The sequence below is a fragment of the Rosa chinensis genome, chromosome 3 (assembly GCF_002994745.2).
Source record: "Rosa chinensis cultivar Old Blush chromosome 3, RchiOBHm-V2, whole genome shotgun sequence".
Classification (NCBI taxonomy): Eukaryota; Viridiplantae; Streptophyta; class Magnoliopsida; order Rosales; family Rosaceae; genus Rosa; species Rosa chinensis.
Window position 1 is genome coordinate 11677156 of NC_037090.1, and position 22666 is coordinate 11699821.

At 36.9% G+C, this 22666-nt stretch overlaps 4 protein-coding genes and 1 non-coding gene across 6 annotated transcripts; 2 read left to right on the plus strand and 3 right to left on the minus strand.

The window, feature by feature from the left end:
• The first annotated feature begins 213 nt into the window (after positions 1 to 213).
• LOC112191600 (putative receptor protein kinase ZmPK1) lies at positions 214 to 3031 on the plus strand. Its single transcript, XM_024330968.2, has 2 exons — positions 214 to 285; positions 391 to 3031. The coding sequence occupies exon 2, from the start codon at positions 503 to 505 to the stop codon at positions 2903 to 2905; it is 2403 nt and encodes an 800-aa protein (XP_024186736.1). The 5' UTR covers positions 214 to 285; positions 391 to 502; the 3' UTR covers positions 2906 to 3031.
• Positions 3032 to 5135: 2104 nt separating this feature from the next.
• On the minus strand, positions 5136 to 5207 carry TRNAP-AGG. Its single transcript has one exon. It is a non-coding gene; the product is annotated as a tRNA-Pro (tRNA).
• A 581-nt stretch (positions 5208 to 5788) lies between these two features.
• Positions 5789 to 6474, plus strand: LOC112192274 (non-specific lipid transfer protein GPI-anchored 19). Its single transcript, XM_024331928.2, has 2 exons — positions 5789 to 6179; positions 6283 to 6474. Exons 1-2 carry the CDS (start codon positions 5846 to 5848, stop codon positions 6297 to 6299), a joined length of 351 nt encoding a protein of 116 aa, XP_024187696.1. The 5' UTR covers positions 5789 to 5845; the 3' UTR covers positions 6300 to 6474.
• An 829-nt stretch (positions 6475 to 7303) lies between these two features.
• LOC112192272 lies at positions 7304 to 9920 on the minus strand. Its single transcript, XM_024331927.2, has 6 exons — positions 9452 to 9920; positions 8852 to 8936; positions 8456 to 8634; positions 8264 to 8321; positions 8119 to 8157; positions 7304 to 7652 (listed from the first exon to the last, which is right to left on the minus strand). Exons 1-5 carry the CDS (start codon positions 9581 to 9583, stop codon positions 8141 to 8143), a joined length of 471 nt encoding a protein of 156 aa, XP_024187695.1. The 5' UTR covers positions 9584 to 9920; the 3' UTR covers positions 7304 to 7652; positions 8119 to 8140.
• A 10075-nt stretch (positions 9921 to 19995) lies between these two features.
• Positions 19996 to 22666, minus strand: LOC112193896 (probable proteasome inhibitor). Of its 2 annotated transcripts, XM_024334156.2 has the most exons (10): positions 22399 to 22665; positions 22141 to 22312; positions 21902 to 22036; positions 21613 to 21681; positions 21136 to 21282; positions 21005 to 21036; positions 20854 to 20920; positions 20732 to 20770; positions 20568 to 20642; positions 19996 to 20326 (listed from the first exon to the last, which is right to left on the minus strand). In XM_024334156.2, exons 1-10 carry the CDS (start codon positions 22571 to 22573, stop codon positions 20254 to 20256), a joined length of 984 nt encoding a protein of 327 aa, XP_024189924.1. In that variant the 5' UTR covers positions 22574 to 22665; the 3' UTR covers positions 19996 to 20253. The 2 variants fall into 2 exon arrangements, with proteins under 2 accessions (XP_024189924.1, XP_024189925.1); XM_024334157.2 differs by lacking the exon at positions 21613 to 21681 and having other exon boundaries at positions 22399 to 22666.

Below are 22666 nucleotides of genomic sequence, written 5' to 3' on the forward strand. Positions count from 1 at the left end.
ATATGTCGATGATATGATTGTCACAGGGGATGATCTAAAAGAGATGGAGGCTCTACAAAAGTATCTTTCTAAGGAATTTGAGATGAAAGACCTTGGGCAATTGAAGTACTTTCTTGGAATTGAAGTTGCAAGGTCTAAGAAGGGGATTTCATTGTCCCAACGTAAGTATGTACTTGACTTGTCAACTGAGACCGGAATGCTTGACTGCAACCCTATTGAGACACCTATCGAGATGAATCACAACCTCGCCATCTATCCAGATCAGGTTCCAACTGATAAAGGAAGGTACCAACGTCTAGTAGGGAGACTTGGGTTTATATGTCAAAATTGGGTTTATATTTAATTTTCTCATATTATTACCAGAATTGACAATCTTGAACTTGTTCACAGGGTTTTACTGTCAATCAAGCACCTATAATGGTTATATAAAGAGCACTGAGGGCCTCTGGTGTTTCTTCACCAAGACAAAATTCCTTCTAAAACCAGACTCCCTGAAATCATAATGGCACACCAAACTGTTGTTTCATCTTCAAAATTGACCTTTTTTTTTATGTTCGTATTTTCCCTCTGTTTTGCAACCGCAAATACCCTGAACAGAGGCTCTTCGCTTTCGGTGAAAAATGCTCATTCAGACTTGCTAACTTCCCCAGACAAATCATTTACGTGTGGATTCTATGGGGTACCGGGTAGAAATGCCTATTGGTTCTCCATATGGTTCACAAATTCCAAAGATCAAACCGTTGTTTGGATGGCTAACAGAGACAGACCCGTTGGCCTGGAATCCAGAGTTTCGTTGCGTCGAGATGGCTCCATGGTCTTGACTAATCATGTGGATGTCACTACCATAATCTGGGAGACCGGCACCGGCTCCACTGGTGTTGACAGAGCGCAGCTTCTGAATTCTGGCAACCTTGTTCTGAAAGACCCAAATGGTACAATTCTGTGGCGAAGCTTTGATTTTCCCACTGATACTCTCCTCCCAAACCAACCATTTACAAAAAGCAGCACTCTGGTATCAAATTTAGGAAGAGGAAATTTTGGTGCTGGATATTTCAATTTCTATTTTGATAATGATAATGTTTTGAAGTTGATGTATAATGGTCCTGACATTTCAAGCTTGTATTGGCCCGACCTTGATTATAGTGTGTTTCAGAATGGTAGAAATGCTTACAATAGTAGTAGAATTGCTGTTTTAGATGAACTTGGTAGTTTTTCATCTAGTGATGAACTGCAGTTCAGTGCTATCGACATGGGTTCGAGAGTGAAAAGGCGGTTGACACTGGATTATGATGGAAATCTAAGACTTTATAGTCTTAATAGCTCAACGGGATTGTGGGTGATCACATGGCAAGCTATGGCGGCGCCTTGTAAGGTTCATGGAATTTGTGGGAGAAATGGGATTTGCGTTTATACTCCAGCACCCAGGTGTTCATGTCCTCCTGGCTATGAAGTAGCCGATGCAAGTAACTTGAACTTGGGCTGCAAGCCTAAGTTCAAGCGTACATGCTCGAAGTCCCAAGAAGAGAAATTTGTGCAGATTCCGCAAGTAAATTTCTATGGATTTGATCTCAATTTTAGTGTAGCAATTTCAATTGATGATTGCAGACAGCTCTGCTTGGGGGATTGCCGGTGTGAGGCATTTAGCTATAGGCTAAATGGGGAAGGTTGGTGTTACACCAAAAGTGCTCTTTTCAATGGCTACAAGTCACCAGATTTTGTGGGCAGTATATACTTGAGAATGCCTGTGAGTTTAAGTGTGCATACATCAAAACCCCAATATTCCAATGCCTCTATTCCATGCAAGACCAATGGTCCTGCAATGTATGGCACTACCGGTAAAAGGGTGAGATGGGTATATCTGTATAGTTTTGCTTTTGCAGTTGGTGCTGTTGAGTTTCTTTTTATAGTATCAGGTTGGTGGCTACTTTTCAGAAGACATGGTAGTGCTGTAACTCCTGTGGAAGACGGATATCGTGTGATTTCAAGTCAATTTAGAAGGTTTCGCTTCAATGAGCTCAAGAGTGCAACCAAAAACTTCCAGGAAGAGCTGGGAAGAGGGGCTTCAGGGTCTGTCTATAAGGGTGTTCTGGAGGATGAAAGAGTAGTGGCTGTCAAGAAATTGGCAGATATTCATCAAGGGGAAGATGTGTTTTGGGCAGAAGTAAGCACAATTGGCAAAATCAATCACATGAATCTAGTGAGAATTTGGGGATTTTGCTCAGAAGATGAGCACAGACTACTGGTTTCTGAGTTTGTTGAAAATGGGTCTTTGGACAAGCACTTGTTCACCTCAAATTTACTTGGATGGAAAGAGAGGTATAAAGTTGCACTAGGGATAGCAAAGGGCTTAGCCTATCTTCACCATGAATGTCTGGAATGGGTTATACATTGTGACGTGAAGCCTGAAAATATACTCCTAGACAGTGATTTTGAGCCAAAGATTGCAGATTTTGGGCTAGCAAAGCTAACTCAGAGAGATAGGCTCATTTCAATGTTCTCTCAGATTCGAGGAACAAAAGGTTATATGGCCCCGGAGTGGGCTATGAACCTTCGAATTACTGCAAAGGTTGATGTTTACAGTTATGGGGTGTTGATCCTGGAGATAGTGAAGGGCATTCGACTTACAAGTTGGTTGCTGGAGGATATTGAAGAGGAGCAAGAAGCAGAGCTTACCAAGTTTGTGAGGGAAGCCAAAAGGAAAATTCAACGAGGGGAAGAGTTGTTGATAGAGGATGTTGCTGATCCAAGACTAGAAGGGCAGTTCAGCAGGAACCAAGCAGCAAAGATGGTTAAAATTGGCATTGCCTGTGTGGAGGAAGATAGGAGCAAAAGACCAACAATGGATTCAGTGGTAAAAAGTTTGCTAGAATGTGAAGATGAATCTTACATTCATTCTTCACATTAGAAGTCATTATCATATACACTACATGTTCTTTCCTGGTTTGTTTTAGCTACATTGTGTGAAGAATAAATCTCGTATTTGTGTTTTTACATACATGGTAAAATTATTTATGCTCCGCAGTTCGTGATACATGCAAGTATGCAACATGGTTCATAAAATGCACATTCAAATGTGTTTTACTTTTCAAAGTGAACAAAAAAAAAAAATTGTGTTCACCTTTATGGGCATAGAGCAGTAGGAAAGCTTCTAGTTGTCAAGTTGGTGAACAAAAATTAAGTCGAAGCTTGGTCTTCTGCAAATTCAGCCTGTCCTACATCCTGGTCCTTACTGGTTCTGCGGGACAGTTTAATGGTTGGGACATGTGAAACAGTAGCAATGTGATAACCATCTCCTGAAACATCCAAAGAAGCAACTTTCGCTTCATGTCTGGAGACTCGGACGAGTGTCCTCACAACCTTAAATTCTCGGGCTGACCTTATCTTTGCTGTAGTAACATACGAAGCAGTTACCAAGAAGTGTCCATCTTGAGTCTCAAACTCGACCTGTGATATGGACTTGGAGTGTCCAACAATGTATATGGAATTCCTTATGCTTAAATCGGTAAATCCCATATCTTACGAGTGTTGCCTTCGCCTCCGGTGGCCGACTGATAACCATTGCTGAAAATCAAAGTGCAAGAACTTTTTCTGATCGCCACTGTTGGGATACTGAATATTATATGGTCTATTGGGCCTGACCCAAGCCCATTACTAATGCTGATAAGGTTGTAGGTGGACACTGGAGCGTGTTTCAAAATGGTAGAAATACTTGTCAAAGCTATAGTGGCAAGTCTTTCTCCGAGGGATGGAAGGCATTATGGGCAAGGCGGAAGCGGTTACTAAGAGGTTGTTAGTCTGTTATACATAGGAGAAAATGTATAGTCGGTTAGGCGGTCTTTGTGCCCCTGTAGCAACCTTGGTTACTTGAGGCACACTTCACAACTAGGCAACTGGACTTAAAACACAAGTGGCTAGCAAATTCCTATAAACTAGAAAGTGACCTATGATCCCCAATCTCACTGCATTCAAGTGTCAAATTTGATGTATGCTCTAAACTCTAAAGCTCATTTCATCTTTGTATTTATATCCTTATCTGGATCATCCTCCTCACTTTCGCATTTTCATGACGCGTGACTCACCCATAATGGAGTAGTTTAAGATATGATTTTATCTAGCATACAAGAAAGCTCTAGATCCTTTAGTGTAATGATATTGGGATGTTCGTCATACATTCATTTTGTAATTAAATTAAAAATAATAATTATTTTGAACCACAACATTGTCATTAGTAGGGACGGCCAGACGGCTATGGTAGCAGCGTGAAGTTTCGACAACAGTTGTTGCATTGCTCTCTCCCGGCTATAGTAGATATCTCATATTCTTGTAGTCTCTTCATAATTCTTCAAGTAGAATCTCTCTTGCTGAAGCGATCAAGTGCAAAAAAATACACAATAACTTGAGGAAAATACTTGCATCCAAATCAGCATGTATGTGAGCATCCAAACTCTCTCTTATTTACATACAGTCTACAATCTAAATCCATGTTTTAATTGTTCAAAAGTTGAATCAATCATTAAAGATCATCTCTGCAAAAATTCATTCTAAACAAAAATCGTTTACTCATTCGACTGTTAACTTTCACCATAATTGTTCATTTGTTTGATGCAATCAAATGAGTAAATGGTTTTTATTAACAATGAAGTTTTGCAGAGATGATATTTAAATATTGATTTAACTTTTGAATGGTTAAAATAGGGGAGTGAAATTTACACTCCCTATTTTACAATCTACATTCCATGTTTTTTTTTTTTAGTAACTTAAATTTTGTCTTCAATAACTTAAATTTTGCATCTTCATAGAAATTGAAAGAAATAGTGTGAACTGTAAAATGATGAGTGGATTTCTACGGTTGGTGTAAGAACTGCAACTTTGATTTGCAGATTATTGTAGCTGGGTCGAGGATATTTGGGACGAGCAAGTTTCATAGTATTGAAATTACAAGCAACTTATATATTTCTTACTACTTTCTCTTCCTGTAGTAATTAAATGAAGCTAATTTCTTTGGTTTTGTAAATGTTTCTCTTTTAATGCTGATCACCACAATCTCTTTGGAAAGCACCGGCATCAGTTGACCGCCTCATAAGGACTTTGCATAATCTGGGTGGATAAAACTAAAAGGAAAAAAATAAATAAATGGGGCATTCCGAGAATTGAACTCGGGACCTCTCGCACCCTAAGCGAGAATCATACCACTAGACCAAATGCCCGTATTTGCCATATGTGTCACAAAATATAAACAAATATAGAAGTTATGGAGCTTCATAAGATCTTACTTATAGCAAGAGGCTTCAATATCAATAGAAAACACATGACTATCTACAACTAATCGTTTCCAGTTAATGGAATACAACTCCAAGAACTGCAGGAAGCACCTCTTGCAAATTGTATCGTCTTGAGATTAATTACAAGAACAGAGTTTTCTGGTTTAGTGGATCAAAGATGGTTGTCTGGAATATCATTCTAGTGTGCAAGTTGGTTACACGTTTTAACAAGGAAGAGGTCCTGCCATGGTTGGTAATAGATTTTTGGGCAATTGGGGTGAGGTGTCTCAATAATATAAGAGTTTCCAGGTTCTTCACTGTCACTAATGGCTACACCTCAATGATGTCTATATAGAAGATGCCAACCCAAATTTGAGTGTAGTGAAACACATAACCCTCGCACCAATTTCTGCACCCAAAAGTGCTAATTAAAAACAAGCTGCTTGCTTCTAGTGCTAGCTCCATTAGTACTCAGTGGGTGATTGGAGAAGCCACATTCTGTGCTCCTATTCAACTATAAAAACATTGTAACAAAACGACATTGTGAGATCATACAGAGTATTAGAAATTGAGCATTCTGAAAAATGGAGACTCCAATGAAGTTCATTTGCATTCTGGGATTGCTTGCAGTGGTTATCAGCTTCAATGGGGTTGATGGGGCGAGCCCATGTGGAAAATCGACTCCAGATGAGGAGGCAATGAACCTTGCCCCTTGTGCAACTGCTGCACAAGATGCAAAAGCTGCTGTATCTGATGGTTGTTGCAAGCAAGTGAAGAGAATAGGGGCAAACCCTAGCTGTCTCTGCTCTGTTCTGCTCTCCGACACTGCCAAGAGCTCCGGCGTCAAGCCTGAAATCGCCATTACCATTCCTAAACGCTGCAACTTTGCCAACCGCCCAGTCGGTTACAAGTGTGGAGGTAACTACCTCATCGTTATGATATCGTGACATGTGATGTTATCATACTCTCTATTTCAAACTCAAAATTACTGAACCCTACTAACACAATGCTAATGTTGCAGGTTATACACTTCCATGATTGGATCTAAAGAAAGGTTGTGTAGGAGGCCATGTATTGGAGCTGTTGGCTACTAGTGTAAACAAGTAGAGATTACTGCTTGTAATTTGGCAAATAAAGCTAGTAGCTTGTATCATGTGAAAGATATAACAAAATATGGAGTTTCGGTATGAGAACTCTGAATGTGCTTGAATAACTTTTTTTTGGTCAATGCTTGAATAATTGTTTTCTCCTATTTTTGACACCTACCTCATTTGCTCTTGATCTTGTACTCTAAAATTAAAAGGTGTTCTCTACTCTAATGCTTTGGAGTATTGAGACATTGGTGACATAAGGTAGATTAATCGAATAATTTATAACAGTTTACATTGATGATGCACACCGCAAACAACGACTAATCGAATAATTTACAACAGTTTACATTTTGAACGCTTTAATACTCTGGAGAATATTAGTTGCTTAAAAAATATCTTGGAATTGCAAAGCCATAGATTGACAACAAGAACCATTACAGACAAAGATTCATAGCAACATCAGAATCAGACCCACCTTTGAATATTATGCTCCTCAAATGACACACCTACATTGCTTCTTTTAACGACCAAAATAAACTACCACAGAAAGCAATATCCCACCAGACTTGGGATAAGGACTGGTTTCAACTACAGGTCATATTTGGATAGGGGAATAACCTCAACTGACAACCTTAAGCTCGGATAAGAAAATTGAAAGGACAGTTTGGAGGTCATGCAGCTTGACAGGTTGCCAAGATAATTTTGGATTCTGGGCCACACCGACTTTGAAGAGTGATTTGGTAGTTAGTAGTTTGTGGCACTTCAAAATTTGGGATGTCAGGATTGAGGTCAAGAAGAAGAAACTGTAGGGATAAGCAGTAGTGCCACTGTGCCAGACTAACGCCCTACAAGACCTCTCAATTAGGAAAATTAAGCTTAGATACGGCGGCTGTGCCGAGAGTTTCTCGTTGCGCATCAAAACTGGAAAAACTGAAATGGAAGTGTGCAATGGAAGAGAGCCGAAAAACCATTCATCCAAGCCTTGACATTAAAAGTTCAACCATACAGAGATGAGCATAACTGTAGTAACTACGTATCCAAATCTCCAACTACATTACATGATAGCAGTTTATGAGAAATGAAGGATATATACTAAACGGAACATTTTACATGTAGAGAGAGAAAGAGATAGAGAGAGGAGAGAAAGTACTACATCTTTCTTTACAGTGAACCTAAAGAAGATGCATACACATTTAAACTGTGGTTTCATATGGATCGCTGTTTGACCGGAGGAAAAGAAAAGAAACCAGCTTCCACAACGATCTGCTGCTGCTACTACTCGATCTATTTCCTATTATGCCTGCAAGGAATATTTGCAAACAAGAAAACTATTTTGTTACATCAACTTCAAACTAGGAAAGACACCAAAACATGGAATAATATTCTATTAGCAGGAGTAAATGAATTTATTCAAGACAGAATCCATTATGCTACTTAAGAATCTTTCCTTCAAATCAAAATTCATGTGTTTAGGTAAAGGAGCGCATCACGGAGTTTAACCACCAAAGGTAATCAATAATTTTTTGTAAAGCAATTCGTTCAGCAGGAAAGATAGAATTTAACTTTATACTTCAAAGAACGACAGAATTAGAACTAATAACTTTCAGTTGATTAAGAAATAAGCATGCCAAACCAGAGGGTGAGAATCTATAAAGAATGACCAAACTTGTAGTTCAGGAAGTTTAAAGACAACCAAGGGCAACAAAGTAGATGAAAAAGAAGAAGAAATCTCCATCTAGTGTTCCTAGTAAATGTTGAAAATTTACCTGGATGAGGATGGCAAGAGACTCAATAATAGAGAGACCCTACAAATGTAGAAAGTTGGCAGAAAAAGCAATGTCAGAATAATACAGCTTGATTCCGAAAAGTCCTATCAATGAACCCCTACAATAAACAATTTCAGTTTCTTACCTTGCCACCAGTTTCCTCTGCAAGCAGTGCCATCGTCGTCAGTCCCATCTTTCTTGAACTGAAACAAAAATGAAATAAATCATCATCTTAAATGCAATGGAATTTCCGTAGTATTAATGAATGAGAATTTTCTTTATTTGCATTACACTGAAGTAGTACTGTTTCAGAGGGGGGGGGTGGGGGCGGACTCACCGTAGAGTTAATTCCAGTGTTCTGGCTATTCTGGGGATAATTATAGATGTCTTGCCCACCATAATAGATTGATGAACTGAGATGACATGGTGATTGCACTCTCTGATCCTCATAGTAGGAACTCATGTCCTCCTTCCGCGTGCTCTGACCCTCACCTTCTTTGCCACTATAGTAAGTACCTGCACAAACAGAAAGTTACAGTTTTCAGAGACAAATAAAGCCGAGAATTACTGAATCTACATCTGAACAAACAGGACCGGGCAGCTATTTGACAAAAACCAGAACTAAATGGATACTCTTCTATAATCAAAACAATGGAAGCGAGAAAGGCCTAGGAAAAAAATTATATTTCCGAATTCTGATTTGTAAACAATAAGCAAGAAAAGCCATGCAAACCTGGCTCTGCCGAGTGGAAGTTCAACGGCTGATCAGTGATCTTTTTCCTAGTAAGTTCAGAACGCAGAGATTCCCTGCTGAGCACCTAAATGAACGCCAAAACAAGCCTTTCTCAGAATCTAGTACAACATAAAATAAACAAATGTATACGATTCACACAAAAATGGTAAAAACAACATACATGCACCCCCATTGCATTAAATAATTCAAAACCCTCCGCTAATAAAACCCGATGTAAGCCCTCATTGCAAATCTTGTGTTAATCATTAAAACCCAATTCAGATAAAAAGTAAAAAGGGAAAAATGATTCGTATATCATGATTGAGAACCTCGACCAGATTTGGGAGAAAACATTGATAAACCCCATGAAGATTTTAGAATAACAAAACAAATACGATTCAACAAAGGCGATGGCTTTCGGCTATATTCAATCCGAAACAGGCATAATATTCAAACCCCATTAACAAAACAGAACAGAAAATACCTACAATCCTCAAATGCAGGGGATAACAATCACACGACCAAATTGAATTAGAATCAAACATTACAATCAAATATGCACCAAAAATATAAAACCAATTCCGGAATATAAAGCAATACCTTTGGGGAGTTCAAGGGAGGCGCGAAAATGGCCCCGAAAATCCCAGATGAAGAGGAGGATGAGTCTTTGGACCCAAGCAGCTCAGAAGTGGAGGAAGAAGACGACGACCCGGCTGGCTTTCTTCCCTCCATTTTTGTCTCTCTGATAATTCTCACAATCCCAAAAACCCTCTCTCTCTCTCTCTGTCTCTCTGTCTTTCTCTTTCTGTGTTTTGTGCCCTGAACTGAGTTTTTTGGTGGGTTTATATAGAGGCACAGATTCCAGAAGCACCGTCACGAGAAGAAGCTTAATAAATAAGAAACGGTCCCTGGAAATGGTTTCGCTGAAAAACAAAAACAAAACGAAACGGCGACACACACAAACACAGAGAGAGAGAGAGAGAGAGAGATATAGAGAGAGCAAATAGAAAAAACAGAGGGAAGGGGGAAGGACACGTGAAAAATCAAAGGGTATCGAGTAAAAACGAAACCGTCGCTCCCACCCAATTTATAAGCCAAAAACGACGCCTACCCAATTCAAAATTTTCCACCTTATTATTTTCTCTTATTTTTTATTTCTCATCAAACTTGAAAATCTCGTACTGTGATTCTCTTTTCTCTCGTGTCTCGCCTGCGATTTTATGATTTATAAAGGGCCTCTGCTTTCTTCCTTTTACGTCTCTGTTTCTGGTTCTTCAACCTGTCCAGAATGTTACAGAATGCCGCCACGTGGATACGTGGGTCCTCTGTATACCCTCCAATATATTACTGCCACGAGTAACCAAGTGGATAATAACCACCCTACCCTACTTGACCTTATTTTTCTGACTTTTCCCTTTGGTACTAGTCTATTGGGACAAAATAATGGGGTATGAAGTACATGGTTATAAGGACTTAAGGAGGAGGCAGTTGAGAGAGCCAAACCTTTGTAAACCTTATCTTTTTATCTTGTCGGACCAAAATAGAGATGGGTCTTCTCCCACCCTTCCCATCCCCTTTACTTTCTATAATTTGGCATTTGAAAGTTTTATAAATGAGGTCATTCATACAAAAAAATGTTTCAAGTGGTATGAACAATACAAATAAGATAACTCAATGAAATGTTAAGATAGACTAGTTTCATATATTATTGTATTTGATTTGATTTGATTTAATTTTTTTGGATAATATATTGTCATCGTGTTGTTAATTAGGATAATTATTAAATGAGATGATTTTTATCTCGTAAAGTTGTATGATTAGGTTGACACGTTATGCTGTCTGCCAACTGATTTCTTGACCGATGAAGTTTGTTATACGCTGACAAGTAATGTTTTGACATGCATGTTATGTTAACCGACGAGTCACACGTGTTATTTCGTTTTATTTGTTTGCCATGACATATGACAAATCAAGGTAACTATTTAATAAAAAGCAATTTTATTCTGTTAAACCGTTAGATATACAGTTAACCATATAAATTTAATGCATTGTGTTCTGTTGTCTAGTTAATGATTTCGTGTCAGATGCTTTAATTTAGTAAGTTGACATGTATTCATATACGTTATCGACTTAATCAAAAAAGTTTTAATTGTTACTATGTTTGATCAATTGACATAATAACATTGTGAATTACGAGAATCATTGATAAATGCTAGTTTGACCTTGTACACAGTCTAATTCACACCACGTGATACCAAGATGATCAGTTTATGCGGTGTGACGGTGAGACGGTGTGTCGTCTAATAATTATTTATTCTCTGACGGTTTAGATTGTATTTTACTGGAATCACACGTCATACTATGTCGTGACAAAATCATATTACATATCGATGCAATCATTTAATAAAAAGGTAAATATTTGATAGAGTAATTTTTTTTTACGTTAATCACCTGCATTTAGTAAAGTTGATATTTTGTAAATGATTTCTCATTGGATGCTTCAAATTAGTTGAGAAGTTATGTTCTTACATGCGTGTTGTATTACCTAAAGTAGTTTTAAGAACAAATTCGGTTAACACGTTAAACATAAACATTGTGTCAGCCTCTACAGTTTGATAACAAACCAAGACAAATTACCTAAAAAAATGGAAGTTTGACATTGTTAAAAATTCTCATAAATCATTTCATAGATTGATTTGATGCGTTATATTTTCAACAAAGTATTGAAAATAACTTCACGTGCAAACTTTCTATCCGAAATTTTCACCCAAAATGTCAAAACTAAATGCTTTAATCATGACTTCTCTAATCCAGAAAACTTTTATGCTCGAAATATCATCTTAACAAACAACATCGTTGAAACAACATTCCATTATGATTCAATCAATGTTTTGGATAAGAGAGTTTGAAGCTCATATACGGTGAGTCAATTTTCTTTGAATCCAAATTTGTTTGTCGGTGTAAAGGACAAGGTTTTCAAAGGTTTGAATTTCTAATCAAACTAGATGATGATGAAAATCAAGGGGCCACCGAGTCATTCATGGGACAATAGACATAGCAGGTATTTAGTACCACTGAGGATCGCCGCATGGTGTAGAATGTAGATGGTTCAATTTTATGCCACGCGGGATGATCCACACCCCACAGATCTTTTCGCCTGTAATTATTTTTGTTTTTATGATAGAATTTTTTAATTTTTAACAAAAACTTATTGATTCTGGTCAGTAATCAAGAAAAATAAATACGCCTGCCTGCTAGGGTTTGCTTTCTTTGTAATCAAAACTAGTTATCAAGCTTAGAAATTAAGAAAATGTTGAAATGTTTTGTTTCAAAAGTAGATCTATAAATCAAACTAGATTTAGATGCAGGGCATCAAGTTCAAATTGTTTATGCAAGAAAAGCTGCACATTAATTGGCAGCGTTTGCTGTTGAATTTGACCAAGTGTTCTTTTGGTCTAATACTCCATCCTTTTTTTTTTTTAGAGCAATAATCAACCACTTTATTAATAAGAATAATAAAAAAGATTACAACTTAATTGATTCTCAATATCTTTTTATCAGTTATCAATAAAGTCTAACACCATTTAACTTTAAAAAAAAAAACTGAATAAACAAAATCATCGTAATAATTTTTAACAAATATTGTTCGGAGTTCTTTTTTGTTTACTTGGATTTTCAGTCCAATGTGATGCTAGTAGGAAGTAGGAATTACGAGATAGGAATGAGTGCTCTGATTTGATCATTTGAAGGAGTTTATGAATTTTATTTGAGCATGCATTATGAAAACAGAAATAATTATTTAGGATTAAAAAGTAAAGACTGTGTGCCACTGACCCACTCTGCATTTCCATAAGGAAATCAATCTAATATAAGAAAAATAAGGAAATCAATCTAGACGAAGAAGGTAATATGATAAAATCTAATCAAATATGGAATTATTATTAACCCCTGATATTACTTGTTCTAGGTCTCACCCACTTCCCATAAACAAAAATTCTCACCCGAACTTACGAGAAATGAGATACCGACATCCCCTACATCTCATCATCTCATTATACGAGATAATGAGGTGGTGACCAAAACCACATACTAAAATAAATAAATTCTTCTCAAATACGTTTTTAATGAAAAAACATCATATATTTATTCATCGAATCCTCGTGTTGGAATTGATAATTAAAGTTCATAGATTTCCAGTCTTCTGGTTAGGCAGGTTTTGTGAAATGCCTTTTTGTGGCTTAAATGTGCCAAGGAGGTAAAAAAAGTCCCATCTTAGTTCATGTTTGCACGTAAAGACATTCTTAAAAATACAATTTTACTGGAAATTCAGTTTTTTATTTTATTTTCTTCCGTTTTTGCCTTTTGGTTTCTTACTTGTCCAAGTAGAACACTCTGTGTGGATACAACCATTTCCACTTGTTCGTCATTGAGCTCCGGATTTTCTTTTCTTAACAGGATGAAATTGGAAGCTCTAAAATATTCTTGGAGAAGAAGGGGAAAAAAATAAACTCTTAAATTACCATTTTATCTTGCTGCCTGTTGCATCTTAAAAATTCTTTCTAGCTACGCAGAGGCATTGTATTACAGACAGATTTTTCTCTATTTTTCTAAGGAACAAAAGCAATAATCAAGAGAACAATGGTGAAATTTCTATAAAAAAAAAAAAAAAAAACAATTTGTAGGAAAATTTATTAACGTATCGACTTAATATAATTTTCTATTTGGACAGCAACTAAATATCTCATCTCATGTTTAAATTATGAAAACACAAAACCATTGTCAACACATATGTACATTATCAAGAAATCAAGAAAACTCAAGTGCTTGTAGATTCTATAAAAGTATAAATTAAACATTTGAGTTTACCACTCCTCAATTAAAATAGTTCTTCCACCTATTCATATAAATTATAGTCCTAACATATATTCCATTTATCCGTATAGTTGATAGCCTTAACATATATTTCATACCGATTGACTATAACTCATAAAGAAATAAATTTTTAGGTAGGGGTTTTTCTACTACGTGGCTTTAAGCAAGTCAATCAAAATAAAGAAACTTTTCTTCATTTTCCGAAACTGTCTTTATTTTTTTAAAGTGCAATACTCAAAATATCCCCTGATAATGTCTGATTGGTCAGCTGACGTAGGTAAGACTCTCTCTAACCCATATAATAGACAGATAGTACTTAAGCTGGTTTATCATAAACTTGGGGCATTTAAAATCACAAGTCTCGCTTATTTCCATCGCAAAATATTGAAAATAGAACTGCCCTTTGCATTTCGATTAAAATCTGATCAAGAAAGGGTCCCTCAGTCCTCGAATCTAGTCAAAAAGTCAGAAAGGCTCAGTGCTTTTCATAAACTAATTAGCGATAAGAGATGTGGATCAGATCTTAACAACACCCAACTTATGATTAATATACTGACCAGAAATAAGAAGAAGAAGCAGAAGAAGAACTCTGAGGAGGAGAACAATCGCAAAACGCATGCCCTTTCTCTGAACCTATCAGTTTTGGATGCCAAGGATAAGAACAGAAGGACAGAGAAAAAGTGCAAGAGTCCAAAAGACCCACGTTAACAACATGAAGACGATCGATGCATGATATCACTTTGCGCTAAGCCCTAGCGAGGCTCGCGTGTGCTTTTTCGGTATCCTCCAATTTTGGGATTTTGGCTCCACTATGTAATTAAGTTTCAGTGCATTGGTTTTGCGTTAAATTTTGTTCCTTCGGAAAGTGTGTTGTTTCAAGAGAAGAGGGAAAAAAACGTGAACTTCCTAGCAGAGCAGAGAGGCTGTGGAGTTTGGGAACTCGGATGCTCTATTATGGACATAAATCGTGAAGCAAAGATATAAGCTTAGTGATAGACCTGACGCAATTCAGTATGGCTTAACTATTTCTCTAGACAAGTTCATTGTTTATTTGTTTTGATACTTTAGTAACCAAAAAGTAATGCTTTATAATTTGTTTTTTCAAAAATACTATTAAAAAGAAAAGTTTAACACATACATATATGCTTGTCTTCTAGGCTGAAAAGTCTCTACTGATAGGATAGGAGCGGCCTCCCTAACACCACAATAACAAATAAAGAAGAAGAACAATGTTACTGCACATGATCCTTGCGTTTATTATTAACATTATGGAGTGCGTACTAACTCATTTATTACACTCCTTGACAGTGTTGATATTGATTTTCATTTTGTCACAAGTCTTTCCAATTCTGCAGGTACCCTGTATGACTGTATATGTCTCTCATGCATCTCCAATTTCTTCTATAAACGTTTATAAATCGTTTTTTACAATAATTTGTTTACTAGTCCAAAATAAGAGTGAAAAGATGGCTCTATCAATTTCATTACAACTAATCTTTTTGTTTGTTAAATTTTTATAGTAGGAGTCATCTTATTCCAAGGGATCATTGTGTTTCATTTCAAACAGTAAACAACGTATTTTTAACATCATGAAGTGCATACTAAATTCAGCTACCACACTATTTGGCCGTGCCGACATGAAATTTTAATATATCATAATAACTCATTTTTCACATACCGCAAATCTGTCTTGTTCATTTGCTTTGATACTTATAGTTACTAGACCAAAGAGTGCTAGTTTATAATTTTTTTTTTCGAATTAAAAAAAACGTACTATAGAAAATAAAAAGCTTAATACATACCTAGATGCTTTTATTCTTTGCTGAAAAGTCGACTTTTAGGTGAGGAGCAGCCTCTCATACACCAAATAACAAATAAAGAAGAAGAAGAACGTTAGTCCGCATGATTCTTGCGTTAATTAACATTCTTGAGTGCATACTAAACTCAATCATCACACTCTTGACAGTGTTGAAATTGATTTCCAATTTGTAACAAGTCTCTCCTCTTCCGCGTACCATATGTAGTTGTTTTCCTCCAATTTCTTCTGTGAAGGTTTATGAGTCGTTTTTTTACAATCACTTGTTTACTAGTCCAATAAGAGTGAAAACATGGCTGTGTATTTGTTCAATTTCATTACTAGTCCAATAAGAGTGGAAAGATGGCTAAAAAATTTATAATATGAGTCATCTTATTCCAAGTGATCACTCTGTTTCAGTTCAAAAAGTAAACAATGTGTTTTTTTTAACATGTTCAAGTACATACCAAAATCAGCAATCACACTTCTTGATGGTGCGGACACAAATTTTTAATTTATCAGAAAACTCATTTTTCACGTATTGCAAATTAGTCCCCTCTCAAATTTATTTTCTTTCCAATCCCATCCGTCCGCCCATGCTTAAGTACATTTAATTGATCTATTGCTAATTTTCAATATAGCATCAATGCATCATGACAAGCTATTCAAAACTAGATTTCTATATATTTTTTTATAGTTTAACTCGTAATTTCTAAAGCAAAATTTTCATAGAATAACACAATCACATTTTTAAAGCACAGACGACTAAATTTCATATGAAAAGCAAGAGCTACTCTCAAAGGTCTTGCTCATCATCACATTGTACAAGTTCATAGAACTTGAAGCAAGTCACCCTTCAATTATGAGCATTTGTAGCAAAACATATTTATCATCAGTCATAACTTTGTGAACTCATGACTCAATTCCAAGTCATTCTGTTTCCTACCTAGATAATGACAGGCCATGCTTTTGGTATTCTTTTGTTTTTTGTACACAGAGACAGGGAATGGTTTGATATTGTGCTTTTCATTATGTTGTGCTAGTTTGCTACGAACAGAAAGGAAGAGGAAAGGAAAAGGGAAAAAAGAAAGAAAATAGAGAGAGGAATGGGGGAAGGGAAAGAAAAAAAGAGAGCAAATTCTCAAACTATAATTCATAGTTGGGCCTAGTTTTGATTTCAGCATGTTTCTTGAGGCTTTATTGTTATGCTGTGATATCATTGTTCTGTCTCCAAAAAAAAAAAAAAAACAACGGAGAAAAAATTGAGCTTCAAATCATTATTTTTTTGTGTCGCAAATGATCTTTTCCACAACATTTCTTAGAGTTGTGGTCGATTCGCCGAAACTCTTCAAAGCGTCTTATGCAAGTTGATGATGGATTTACCTAGAGTTAGATATCAATCAGTATAAAATAAGAATGATTCCAGCTCAATCGTTTCTTTCTCATGATTTTAAATCTTATTTTAATCATCAATTTTTCCTTTTATTATGGAAACATGGATCCTCTCTCTCTGTATATATATTTTTTCGCTTGGAAGTATCTAAAGCGAAACATCGGTAGAATAACATCAAATCCAGAAAAGCAACGGTGCCTCTGAAATGTCTTGCTTATCACACTGAGTTCATAGCACTTGAAGGTGTCACACTTGAATTATGAACATTCGCATCAACGGTTTAGTCATCAATCATCAGTCATCAGTTTGTGCATTCATGACTCAACTCCAGGTCACTTTGTTTCCTACCAAAGCCACTGTTTTCAATTTTAGCACAAATTAAGATAGGCAGTGATCGAGATTGTTTTCATTATGTTTTGCTAAGAATAGAAAAGATTACTCGAAATACTGTAGAAAACGTGGAGGTCGAACAACCCCTCAAACATTACTTTGAACTTGGGCCTAGTTCAGACCAAAAAACTTAAATGCTTGGGCCTAGTTAGTAGTGGGGTATTTGAAATGTCTCCCGGTCATTGCAGATTGTATTATTCTCTTTTGGAATGAACTCACGGCGCCTGAAGCCAGCAAGGAATCAAGGGGTCTAGTCTATTAAAAAAACATTTTGGGCGTCTAAGGTCTAAAACTTGGAGTGCATTTGAAACTTGTTCTAGACCATAAGTAGAGTGGAGAAAGGGTTAATGTGAGGAATCAATAAACAAGCTTCATGAATAGTATTATTTGGATGGGCAAGCCTATAATTTAGATCCGAAATATTAGAGACGAGTAAATTATAAACCTTACAGTTAGAATGCATATTACTATGTAGGGGTGTAAAGTTTATTGCATAGGATATTTTAGACCATCACGATTCACAAACCAAGAGTCTAGTTTTCTGAACCTCTTCGTTTCAAAAATGTTTTGATTCATGTGTAAAAGAAAAAAAATGAAGGGCCTATTTAACACCATATGTAGAGCTCTCTACACTGACCAAGAAAGTGCTTATGAACAAAGCCTTCTAAAATTATATTTTTTTGTTTGGATTATGGAAAATGAACTCTTAACAGATATTTGTTCAGTGAAACATTACCAAGTATATATGAGTCTGAATAAAGTTCAGTTTAGCAAAGTTTATACTTTGTAAAAAATATTTGATAAATTTTAGTTTTTACATAGAGTTTATTTTATGATCGAAATCAAGTTATCTCAAACTTGACCTAACTGGTATGAAGTCTATCGAAATATCAGAATTGTAATCAGAGTTCTTTGGACAATTATTTGTTCAATTGAGTGGAGGTCCTGCTTTTATGTGTGTGGTAAGTGTTAACCCACTCTATGCGTTCATAGAATTATAGCACATGGCAACTTATGATAAGGAGTCTGTAAGGTCAAGTTTCATTCAAAGAGGAGGAGACCAACTACCAAGTCATCCCACTTAAGAAACTTTAGCCTCGACATTTTCAGTTCTGCATTCTCTCTCAATGTGAAAACCCATATATTCAATCTTGGCTTCTATAGATGGATTCAACACTAGGAACAAAGCTTGATGATAAGAGAACATATTAGCTCACCTTTTCATCCTGACCAGTATCAATTTATCTAGGAATCTAGGATATAGTTTAGAAAAGCTTGAAGCTTAAATAACTCAACCAGACAATCATGAAACATTCCTGTTCCATCAGCATCAGAATTTCCACTTATTATAGTTACTCAACCTTCATTAATAATAACCAATAACACAGGATATGTAAACCCCAGGAAGGGAAAAAACATTAAGAAGGCAAAAACTCCATATAACATATATCTGCATATAGGTATTTACAAAAATAAGAGAAGAAGAGAAAGCAAAAGACCAAAGAAAATGACTTCTGCTTAATTCAGTTTCAAATTATGTTGCTTCCAAGGAAGACATTTGAGGCTACTGCAAGAACCAGTCCACCTACTTTTGCATTCACCTCCAACTCCATCACAACACTCACAAGCTATCCCAAGGGTTCCGAATACCTTTGAATATCCTACAACACAGAACATAATCTTAATTAGTTCTACAAATCAATTTAGAAGAAACAGAGATTTTGGGTTGCTTAATTTTGTGCCGTAGTAACTACCTTGTTGTGAAAAGAGGGAAAGTGGCCTAGCTTCAACAGCTAAAGACTTCTCTGATGCACAAGCAACTAGAAGAATCACCAAAGCTAGCAAAGAGCTACTGGAATTGGAGACACCCATATCTGATCTCTAGCTATCTGGGTTACTTAGGTAGTGGTGGTTGATTTAGAACTATATAAATATCAGACCATAGAAATATATATACAAGATAAACAATGATGGTTTTCCTTTATTATATAAGCAATATTTACATGTCTTTGTCAATCTAGAAGGAGGGTTGGCATTCATTCTTCTGTTTATATTGGTTAAGTGTGGCTTTTTCTGCTGGATTAAATTGATTAAGTATGTTGGAAATGATGGGCTTCTAGAGTAGAGGCTGGGTACCCATGTAGTCCTGTATACACCACACGCTTCTCAAGTTTCTTACGTCTCCACGGGGTGAGATTATCTGGAATTGCAGAGAAGCTTCTCTCTTAATTAGTTTCCCAAGTCTTCGAGGCGGTGAGTCAAATTGGGACCCTCCTATTTTAACCCTCTAGAATACAAGTCCATGACAATCTTTGGACCTTTATGTGTTTCATACTGTTCGTATTTGCATTATTATCATGTCCTTGTCTAGAAAGTGAAAGGAAGTGGCATTATTTGAGTTGTTGCACCCTTGCAATGAAAGTTTCCAGGAAATTACAGAAGGATTAACTATACAGAATGAAACTAACAGAGCTTATAGCTGTAAGTGTTGAGACTACAAATATTAATTGACTAGAAAGAAATTGAGACAACCTTTGCCAAAAGAGTGTGCTTTTCATAAATCAACTAGGTATTGGCAAATCATTTTCTGGTATGCCTTGCGTGATAGAAAGGGTTGAACATGAAAAATGTGAGCAATTGCTACTTCATAGTCAAGGAAACTAACCTATAATAATTTATGACATAGAACCCAGATAGAAACTACTGATCATAACTTGAAAACTGAAATCCTACAGATCATGATTATACTTGAAGCGCCTGATGAGCCAAAAAGCTTTACATGAGTAGAACACACCATTTACATCACGAACCAGAACCCATATGTTTGTTGAAATCTAACTGATTCTTACGTCAACAACAAAAGAACTCACACAAAAAGTGATTAAGCTAAACATATTACTACACTTCTTAAGTTCTTAGTTCTCTCAGATAGCATAAGGCCGTCAGTAGCTTCTAGATATAGTCCGAACCACTCCCGGGTTGCTCCAAGTCAGGGTGGATCCTGCTTCCTGGCCCCTGTGGGCGCCTGTAACAAATAGATACGGTAAAAATATTATTATATGCTTGGTCAAGTCTGAAACCTGATATATATTTTGGCGTATTGCAAGGAGCAAGAGAGAAAAAATATTAGATCTCACGTGGAAACCAGAAAATGTTGAACCCATTTACAACTCCATCAGTTTTGCTAAAAAGGTGAAATGGGATTCAATGAACTACCAAACGGATTGACTAGTGATGTCCGTAAAGAAATTTTCTATTTTATATACCTTGCAAAATCCGGATCAAAATCAGGAAGCCCAGGCGGCCCATATGGATCAAAGCGAGCACCTGGAGGAACACCACTGTTCCAAAATAGATTCAACCAAAACTTAGAACAGTATTACAAGTATAACATATGCACGAGATGAGAAGAGAGTATAAAACTACTCACTCTGGTCTTTCAGCACCAAACCGAGGATCACGAATACCCCTGTTCCAAAAATACCCAAAGTTAGAACAGCAAAATCAACTATACATATCATGTGTGAGAGTTAGGGGTCTCAAAATACTCACGGTAGTCCTCCAGGAAACCCCGGAAACCCAGGTTGTCCAACGTCCCCAAATCTACGATCATTGGGTCCTATTTTCACATGACAATAAACTTAGTCCCAAAAACTTAACAAAATTGTTTTCCATCACATTGAAAGTTAAGAAGATCACATACCAACAAACATGCTTCCATCGTCAAAAGCACCCCTGAAAGATAAACATAACAAATATGTATTCAATATGGAGCAGTTCAAATGGGAATAAATTGCAAGGACCAGCCACACAATCATTTTGCAAGTAAAATACCTAGAAGGCATTCCAGCACCAGGTCCAGGATAAAGATCGCTACCACCCACTGGATACCTAGGATACATTCCAGCGCCAGCCCCAGGATAAAGATCATCACCACCACCTGGATACCTTCCAGCACCAGGCCCAGGTCGATATCCAACTCTGCAAAGCAAGCCAGGATCTAGAGTAAACCACATATTATGGAATCTTTGTGCATGATACATAAAGCAAGTTATTCCAAAACAAAATCGTGAACAGAAACTTTTTTATGAGTACACAACAAACAAAGATCTTAATCATCATGCTACTACACCTCATACAAACAAACATCGCAGAGCAGCATTAAACTATTTATGAAAATAGTTTAACAACTGCAGTTCCTCAGAATTTTCACATGATCGATGGGGTGCCATTTTTTAATACTATAGTACAATACCAAATTAGTGTGTGAATGTACATGTGGATGTGTGGGAGAGAGAGCAAGAGAGATACCCTGGAGATCCAGCACCACGCCCAGGCTCATTTGCTGATATATTAGTCAAGTCTGAACTGCCAGTTTCCCTAACAAAAATGATTAAACAGATAAAACGCAGCACGTTCAGCGATCAAAAACTTTGGTATGCAAATTCGTGTATCTCAAGATAACTGTTCTAACTCAGTCTTACTAGCAGTCTAGCTCATGGAATCCATATTGAAACCAACATGTTTAGCATTCCGTAATTTAAAACGCAACAACTCCATAACAGAACCAAAATAAGATACAAGACGGGCCCGAATTTACCTTGTTGGCTTGGGTGTGGAAGACTCCTCCAATTTCGACAAAACTTGAGCGTTGAGATTCTTCACTAGGGTGTCCAAGTTCTTAAACTGTGATGAGTAATTACTGCCCTCATTTTCTTGCACATAATCACCAACACTGCAAAAATTGTTAAAATAAAAAAACCCAAAACCCAATTAACAACCAAGAATTCAAAGACTACCCAATTCCAAAACAAACACAGAATCAAAGCAAAAACCTACTCAAATTCACAGTGAAGGTTCTGAGAAGCCCCATCAGCCAGAGCATCTACACTCAATGTTCCATCAATCACAAGACACTTCACCAGAACCTTCTTCGAACCCTTTTCCCGGTTCAAATACACGAACGCGTACTCGTTCTCCAGCTCGTTCCATTTCTCAATACCCACTTCCTCTACCAAATACACAAAATTTATTTAGGGTTTAGGGTTTTTAGGACAGAATAGGGTTTAGTACAATTCAAAAGGGTGAGTGACGTACCAGTTGCGGAAGAGGAGAGGGCGTTTTCGGAAAAAGCAGGGCGGCCGGCGGCGATTAACTCGTAGCCGGAGGCGGCGAAGGAAGCGTGAACGGCAAAGGCGACCTTGTCGTTTTCGTTGCGGAAAGATGGGCGTGCGGCTCGGATGACCGCCATGACCGACTTGTCGTTCGCCATTGTGATTAACTCGTTGGGAACTTGGGATTTGATTGATCTCGGTGGGTTTTGTTTCTTTTTTCTTGCGAGGGAGGAAATTAGAGACTTCGGGAA